This window comes from Morone saxatilis, unplaced genomic scaffold, assembly GCF_004916995.1.
Source record: "Morone saxatilis isolate NCDOM2014 unplaced genomic scaffold, NCSU_SB_2.0 Contig23, whole genome shotgun sequence".
Lineage (NCBI taxonomy): Eukaryota > Metazoa > Chordata > Actinopteri > Moronidae > Morone > Morone saxatilis.
The window spans coordinates 5,517,895-5,526,828 of record NW_023339796.1 but is presented as its reverse complement, the minus strand read 5'-3'; the positions used below and the strand labels follow the sequence as shown (position 1 = coordinate 5,526,828).

Genomic DNA, 8,934 nt, shown 5'->3' with positions numbered 1-8,934 from the left:
ATTACATTTTACAGTCTGTACAGGATAATTCAACCTTGCACAGTGTACAAGTTAACAAAAAAAACAAAAAAAAACAAGGATAACAACTACATTTTTTCTCTCCCGTCCCTCCCCCGCCCCCCTCCCCCTCCCCTCAGTTTTATCTCTAAGCTAAAAAGGGATGGGTGTTGGGTGAACAGAAAGGAGGCAGGGTCCGACGTTCCGGTGGAGGCACAGGGCTAAGGTGCAGAGAGCTCAGTCCCTTTTCCTTCATTTAAATCGCCTTCTTCACTGGTCGTCCGCGCTCCTCTGCCCCGCCCCCCCCCCAAATCGTCCCCAAGGTCTCCCCCGTTGTCCTCCCTTCCCACCCTGGTGCTGTAATCGCTTCTCGCTCCACATGCTCCTTCCGGCGCCGCTCGGTGCACCCTGCAGCTCGCAAGCTAAATCGCGTGAGCAGGTAAGTAGAATATTGTGAATGCGACATTGGTTATGTTCTCTCTGGAAGAAAAAACAACAACAACAACAACGAAAAGAAAAAAAAAAAAAAAAAAAGTTATTAAGGAACCTGATGCAAAGTGCATTTATCTCTTCATCCACTCGGTTTCCCCTCTCGTCCGCTCCCCCGTCGCTCTCCGGTGTCGTCGCCGTCCAGTCGTCTTCCACGCGGAGAGGAGAAGCAGGTCAGAGGGGGTGACGGGGCAAAAAAAAAATAAAATTTAAAATAATAATAAAAAAAAAAAGGTCAAAGGGCAAAGGTCATGGTGGTGATGCCGGCTTTAACCGGCAGGTGACACACAAACATAAACACACACGCATGCGCTCGCTCACATGGCATTTCCTCCTTCTCTTCGTTGCACGCACACGTTAACACACACTGCCTCTACACTGAGGTCCTGCAGGTGTGTTGAATGTATCCACACCCATCAGTCCAGGTCCAATGACAAAGCCGAGAAACAGAAGGACACAAAGGGGCAACAAAAAAACAAAAAACAGGAGGTAGCCCAAGGCTTAGTGGAATGACAAAAATCAAGGCATTCAAAAGGAAGGATTAAAAAGAAAAAAGATGAAAAAGAAAAAATAAAAGTAAGCGGCACGCAACAACTTTGTTCCCCAACCTTCCTTTCACGTCGGTGAAATGGGGATGAATCGGTCTCAGAGAGAGAGAAAAAAAAATAAAGAAGTACAAAAAGCTAAGAAGTTAAGAAGAGGAAGAGGATTTGACACACTTCAGTAGTACTTCATAGTCCTCGACAGGAGGGGTGGTCAGGGGGGTTTGTTGAGGGTTTCTTTGGGAGGGGGAGGAGGAAGGGGGTGAGGGGTAAGGGAGGAGGATTGGAAGAGGGAGGAGGAAGAGGAGGAGGAGGAAGGGTTCGTCAAGGATGCAGAATGGTGGAGAAAAACACAGAAGGCTGACGGAGGCGGTCTCCCATCACAAGAGTTCGTACTGCCGCAGGTGCATTCTCTGGATGATGTCCCGGCAGTCGTTGAACACCCGCCGGATGTTCTCTGTGTCCACGGCGCAGGTGAAGTGGGGGTAGCAGTAGTGTCTGCCGTCGCCACTCGCAGTGCTGATCCGCTGTGGGAGGGGGAGAGAGAGAGAGACGGGTGACACACTGAGACGGGTTCGAGCTCTCTGTCGTTCACTGCTGACCTCTGACCTTCAGGAATATGAAAATATCTCTTCCCTTTAAGGATTAAATTCTCCCTGTGACTGCGAGTCGTCGTTTACCAGCTGTGGTTTTTTTATACCAAGTGACACAAAACATGAAGAACTATCTGTATGATCCGTCTCGACTGCGGCTTTAATATCTGATTGCAGGCGCTTTAAACTTGTAGGATGTTTTACTTTTCTCGAAACACACGTTGAAGTTTTCCTGTCAATGTCTTTTCCCAGATTAAACCGCAGAGAAATAAACATAAAATGACGTTAATTCTAAATTTCGGATGTTATTACTTCATATTTGTTAATTAAAGATGGTAATATATTTAGTTGTATTACAATTCCTTTTAAAAGTGCATAATCTAACCATACAGCATCATCAATAATACAGTTTATATAAAGGTTATTCTGCTGCAGTGGACCATCTATACCGCATGGCTGCACTGATAAAGTCTGTTTTAGCTCAAATTATACCTTTCAATAATAAAAAACTCACACGAGGATCTCGCAGGTATTTTTCACAGGAAACAGGAGCAATTAAATTCCCGATATTTAACCCTGCTAGAGTCTGAGGTCACTGATTTTAGTGCGTAACATGTTTCAGACATTGGCTGACTACCCCTCCTCCTCTGTCAACTACATTAGGCCTGTTTTAGACTAAATTAAACCAATGTTGGTTATTATTAAGCTAAATGCCATAAATATTATTATTATTATGAAAGAAAAACCATAAAGACATTGGACTCATGACGGGTTTATAAAGTAGTAAGATCAGGCTTTTTTCCATTAAATGCCAAATGTTACTACAGTATTTTAACTACTACTAGTAATTAATAATGTTATTTAAAACATCGGACAGCTAAAAAGCTCTAAACAACTCGATCTGCTGAGGATAACGTGAGAAATAAAGATGTTCTGGTCCCAGATTTTCTGTTCCAATACTGATTCCAATACCTACATGTGGATAAGATTTATATTTTTTAGGTTGTATGGCCTGGCTCAGGTTAAAGCCCCCAGAGTCAGAGTGGGGCAGGGAAGTAACAGTTTCCTGTTTCGGGGGAGAATTAATTACATGGCATCATATTTATGATTATTCATTAATACCAAATAGCTCATTTTAGGCAGTATCGGAGAAACTCTAGTGACATAAGGTCCAGAAAAAACTAGTAAGTGGACATTGAGTTAAAATTATTTTGTATATTGTATAAAATGTCTATTCAAATCATAAACAGGATGGACAGTAACATGACTGGTTGCTAAAAGTGTTTCATGAAGATCAACGCAACATAAACGCACAGTTGGAGTTTGTATCTGGCAGCACAGAGAACAAAATACTGAGTTATGAATTAACAGAACAAGGCTGGACATTCATTAACTCCAGCAACACCCCAAACAGCGCAGACATACGGTGAAATACTTACAAGAAACTCGTCTCGGATGAAGAACTTAGCTCTCGTCACTCTGGGGTCTTCACCAGGTTCAGGAGTTGCTGGAAGAACAACGGATTCACAGTTAAAACTCCGACTGACGTAAAAAAGAGGAAACCCTCGTAGAAGTTATTCTAGTGGGACACAAACCTTCATTTGGTATGGTGTAGCGAGCATATTCGGGGAAGTAGTCTTCAATTTTGGATTTTCCAGCTAATACTTTCTCAGCCAGCATGTCCTGCTTGTTCAGGAATAATATGACCGATATAGTGCGTAACCATCTGCAACAGAAACCCACAAACAACAAACACCATTACGTTTTGTTCATGAGAATTAGAATATTTAGACATTAAAGACTGTAAAACATTTAGACTCCCTTTACTTAATTCTCAGTTATTCAGTTTAGTTTCTAGGACACGAGGGGGGTTGATTAAAGTGTGGGAGGGACGTTTTTGGAGGTTTTTATGGCGTCGATTTGGACAGTAAATTAAGAGGAAGAGAGAAGCGGCTGTGGCTCAGAGGTAGAACGGGTCGTCCACTTATCGGAAGGTTCGATCCCCAGTTCCTCTCCTCATGTCGAAGTGTCCTTGAGCAAGATACTGAACCCCAAATAGCTCCTGTATGTATGAATGTGTGCGAATGGAGTGAGTGTGGCATGTAGTGTACAGTGCATCTACCATTTATCAAAATGACATCGGGGTGTCCTGAAGTCGGATTATTCTGCATTCACATGGACAGCACGGGAAAAACAAACCAACGCTCAGCACAATGGCTGGACGGCAAAACACACGACGGTATGTCGCTGTGTTGATGCGATGTTTACAAAGAATGGAATAAAATATGTTAAATATATTTAGATTTGTCGTTATTTAATTATTAGCTTCTTGTTGTCCAGTTCACTCGTGTTGTTCCTTGGTGAGAGAGATTGAGCGACTTGCTGGCATGCTAACGTGATTTCAAAAAGGACGACTTCCTACACTTTCGGTTGGACTTTTCAGAAAGCTGCCGTGAGGAGGTTTGTGCTTCTTGCCCCTATCAACTCCTTTTTTACCAGAGTCTCAAATTTCCTCAAATGTGAGCAAAGATGATGAGAGATGGACAGTAGTTAAAAAAAAAAAAGACAAACACCTGGGTTTATAAGCCACCATTTGACTTCCCTGAACTTCCATTTTTGATTTAAACACTAGGACAACAGTAAGCAAGACATGAAAGGAGGAAGAGAGCGGAGAAAGCCGACACGTGGCTGCAGATGAAAGGAATTAATCACACGGCTCAAACGTCATTCATGTTTGTGTCTCACCTGTTGTTCCAAATACTGCGGAAGAGGTCCAGGGCTTCCCGTAGCCTGTTGGTGTTATTGTCTTCCCTTATTACCATGTTGTAGCTGCTGCTGGCCACCACAAAGATGATAGCAGTGACGTCTAGAAGCAGAGGAGAGAAAACCACATTTTTTACTTAAAGAATAAAAAGAGCTGCTGAAGCTGGCAGGAAATACTTTAAGACGGACCAGATGGGATAGGAGGAGAATGTGCTGTCGGTTGAGGACGTACAGTGTGGCTATATAAGAACAAGAACAACAACAAAAAAAAGGCTGAAAGTCTCACCGTTAAAGCACTGGATCCATTTTCTCCTTTCATCTCTCTGGCCCCCAACATCAAACATGCTATGGAGGAGACAAAATACTGGGTCAGACTCAGACACAACAACACACACAGCGCTGCCCTCTTTAATCAAAGAGTTCATATCTCTAGTGGGACGTCAGGTACATATTGTACTGTACTTGGCTCAGAACATTTACACACCAGTTGTTGTTGTTTTACACATACATTTTTATTTTGATCATCACTAAAGATTTTCTGTCTTGAGCTCAATCTGCTCCTGATCTTAGATCTGGTTCACAAAAAGAGATTCTACATCTTAATGGGACAAGTTAGTGTACATGAACAGTCAATTCATGAATAAATAATACTGAAAACAGCGTATTTGCACATACTCTGTGTAACCATAACCTGTGTGACTCTGGCTGGATGTTTGGAAGTCATCAAGGCTGAATAATGAAAAATGCACACCCAAAGGGAAGTCACGTCCCAGAGCTTTTTATATCAATCATTTAGGATGATATAATTTGATACAAAGGCTCGTTTCAGATGGTAGAATAAGTCTGTTGTGTCTGCGACTACGGAACTGGGTCACCTCATGTGACATCATCAAAGCAGTTACGAAACATTTACTCCAACTTTTATTGGCTGCTCTTATAACTGCAACCGATGGTCAATAACTTTCAGCTGGATCAAAAAAATAAAAAAATCACACCGGTCAACCGCAGAGGATTGTTTGTTTTTTGTTTTTTACATTTCAGGCATTCAGATGACGCTCTTTTCCAACCTCAGCTTCCGGCCGCCGACCAGGTCGGGGTTCGGTGTTTTGTTCGAGGACGCGTTTGTTGTTAGGGGTTACAAACCTATGACATTTCAGGCTCTTAACACGAGGCCAAGATAAATATAGCAATACCCAAGAGGGTAAATGGTTTTTAAAAAGCGTGCCACCTCAATAATTTTTGGTGGAAAACTATTCGCAGAAACTGGAAAAACGCCTGGAGAGCCTCCTTTTCAGGAATGGGTGACAGAGTTAGGAAACGCCGGTGGACAGGACAGAGGATATTTCCTTAAGTGGGGCACGTACTGTGTATATATATATCTTTTATAGAGATACAAGTGAAAAATATATACATGTTCTCAGAGCATTTCTATGATTACAAATTCATGTAGGCGGTCTTTTTCTCAAATTAGTTAATATACATAAGCTGCTAACAAAATTAATTGTATTTCACTTTACTTTTAGAGAATTTTCAGACTAAGCTGTCCAATAAACCATCAATCAACATATATACCAGCACGGTGAGTGAGTGTCTTCATCAAGTGTGTTCATGTCCGAGCGAAAGCTTGAGCACGACTTACTGAAAGTTCACTTTGTCTACTTGGAACCTCGTCTCGAAAATCCCTGAAGTTAACACTCGGCAGCGTAGCAGGTCCTGTGAAAACATAGAAATGAACAAGTTCAGTAAAATTCATGATGAACAAGCTTTTGGAAGTGATTTAAAAAACAATAAAAGTGTGCACATTAACGGGAGGACTGACCTGGTCCGTTGGTGTGTAGTCGTTCTGTCTTACGGAGTCAATTCTGTCCAGGAAACTGCAACGACAGAAACAGAACAGGCTCAGATTTTGCACTAAAGTCTATCCATTTCTATATGTGGTGGGAACATAAAGGTATATTAACAATATATAAAACAATTTATTGTCCCTATGTATGAAAACCACAAAATTACTGATATTAGTCTCCATAAATACTGACATACTGAATCCACAAAGAGTCAAAACCAATTAATAAACAGGGAACCACATCTTATCTCACAGAAGAAAGGCCACATTCATGGTACACCAATGCAAACACAATTTTATCTATTTATTGGAACCTGAATCTATTAATTGCAATCTTTAAATCTGATCATACGTCACAACTGTTACATCACTCATTAAACATATCTCTTGTGACAGTGCGTCAGCTCGAATTCAGACGTTCGTGTGAGCTGCACAGGATGCTGCAAAAGGCGGCCGCCATGTCTGACTCCCTGTAGAGGCTCAGTAGGCCGGTGTTAAGGCAGCTGGTTGCCACAAGAGGGCAGGGCTGCTCAGTCTGGGCTATTTTTGTCTGTCTCTAGCCAGAGTGATTACATAAGGCGGTTATTGTGGAGGTTAGACAGCTTGCTGTTTCCGTCTCTTCACTACTGAGAGAGCATGTGCAGCGGTAGCAGCAGTAGCAGCAGCAGCTGGGCCTCTCTGCAGCACAGCAGGCTCAGGACACCGAGGCTGGGGACACACGGTCACACGGGCCCCTGGATGGTCTGGACCACACAATTAAAAGACAATCTAAGGACCAAAAGGAGTATAAGATGTCCTACTGTGGAAAAGGCACCGACAGAGACAATTTACATTATGATACATAATACAAAGCTTTATATGTAGACTAATATATTTATATAAACAGCCATTGGACATTCAGTAGGTCTCTCCAGACAGTTTAGAGGAACTGACTTACAAAAGGAGCAGCAGTGGACGACACACAGTTTAAAATCAACCAAGGCCCAAAGCAAAATGCCCTTGAAAATACTAGAGGTACAAATGTTTGCTGGCAAGAAATGTGTTGCTCTCAAAAATCAAGTTACTTAAATATGTCACTTTGAGTAACTGTGACGGGCTTTTACACAATTTTGTGATGTTATATAAACGAAAGAAATCAACAGATTGCCTGATAATGACCACAAATTGTAAGTTGCAGCCCTAGATTACTCCTAAATCAAATCCGAGTCACAAATCAGCTCTAAAGGAGTAGTCAACGATACCATTACAGAAAAATAAATGAGCTACGACACAGAAGATGTCCTATTTTCCTCCGAGAGTAAAAGATACAGCAGTGGCGATAAAGGTGCATCAGGTATTTCTGGAGGAGAAGAGTTCCCAGCCTAAAGCTGAAGAGGTGGGTGAGTGAATCCTGTATGTAGGACACAGATGTGGACATCTCACCAAGCAAACCGTCTGTGGCTCCAGGATGTCACAAGACAGTCAACACGGCAAGAAACCTGATGCACATACGATCGGCAGTCAGGGTTTCTGTATGACTTCAGCCAGATGATTCGCTCATGTTAAATTCAACTGAAAATAAAAAAAAAAAGTAGCACACCGAACACACCCCACGTAGACCTAAATAACCAAGAATGAATGCTCTATTATGAGCCATTAGATAACAGAGAAACCGCTCATGAAAAATGTTTTCATCACACCGAGCGAAAAGGAGAAGTAGGGCTATTTCTGAAAGAGCACTACACTTTCTCACAGTGAGTTCATATACAGTAGCTGCACCGACTGTATCACCAGACACAACACACACAGTATGGAAAGGGAAGGGAGGGACGTTCGCTTTCATGAGCATACATTATGTAACATAAGCTGTCTACATTCAGTTTGATCTAAAGCAGGACAAAACATAACGTCTGTCTATATGCTGAATAGGATTAAACTAATGATTTTGTTGTTTTTGATTTGTTGATTTAGTTTTTAAAACGCACAAGTGAGTGCCACAACTTGAAGTGACATCTGAAAATGCTTATTTATTATTTTAGTGCACACCACACTATGTACTTATTAACCAGACGTGGTGTGTGTGTGCCAAACCATCTCCTCGGCCCGATCAGAGGTCTAATCCAGTATGAAACATTCCCACAATTCTTTTCTGGCTCAAGAGGAGGAGTCCGCACCTTGTCTTTAACTTACAACCTGACCTTCGGACGGTTGTTACAAAACCGTACTGATGAACCTTTTAGACCATAAACCTATCCTGAACTTTAGTCTTTCTTAAGTCTTTTAACACCTAAACCTGAAACTTAAAAGAGTCCCGGAGGAGTTTATGACCACTAGTACACTGCAGAGGAATGTTTTTGGTCACAGGTGCTCATATTCAATACAAATCAATATCTCCTCGCGGACACTCGTCTTAGTTGCGCATCTACAAGTTGTGAGCAGTTTAATCGCAGTTAGGTTTTTCCTTTTCAGAGTGTTTCGTGTGAGGTAAAAATATACAATAATTCACAAAAAAGGGGCAAAGTAAAGAAAACATACAAGTTTTTTTGTATGAGAAAGAGTTCTTTCTTATTTCTCACCCAGGTAATCAGCTTATAAACGACTAGATTCAACGAGCAACTCTTGGTGTGCTTTCAATGATCCACAGCGACATGATAACTATGTCTACTGGCTATAGAGGGAGTAATAATTAGAGACAGTCAGTGGGGCCAAAAAAAGTACGAATGGATAG

The 8,934-nt window shown here is 41.8% G+C and overlaps 1 protein-coding gene across 1 annotated transcript in view; it reads right to left on the bottom strand.

Moving 5' to 3' along the window:
- Positions 1 to 465: 465 nt before the first annotated feature.
- The window catches only part of LOC118335242 (guanine nucleotide-binding protein G(olf) subunit alpha-like), a gene marked incomplete in the record, with an annotated part of 39,327 nt that continues 30,858 nt past the window's right edge, over positions 466 to 8,934 (bottom strand). The window contains 7 exon segments of the mRNA XM_035671480.1: positions 466 to 1,555; positions 3,061 to 3,128; positions 3,217 to 3,347; positions 4,367 to 4,487; positions 4,671 to 4,729; positions 6,024 to 6,097; positions 6,204 to 6,258. Coding sequence (XP_035527373.1) covers positions 1,409 to 1,555; positions 3,061 to 3,128; positions 3,217 to 3,347; positions 4,367 to 4,487; positions 4,671 to 4,729; positions 6,024 to 6,097; positions 6,204 to 6,258 — 655 coding nt within the window.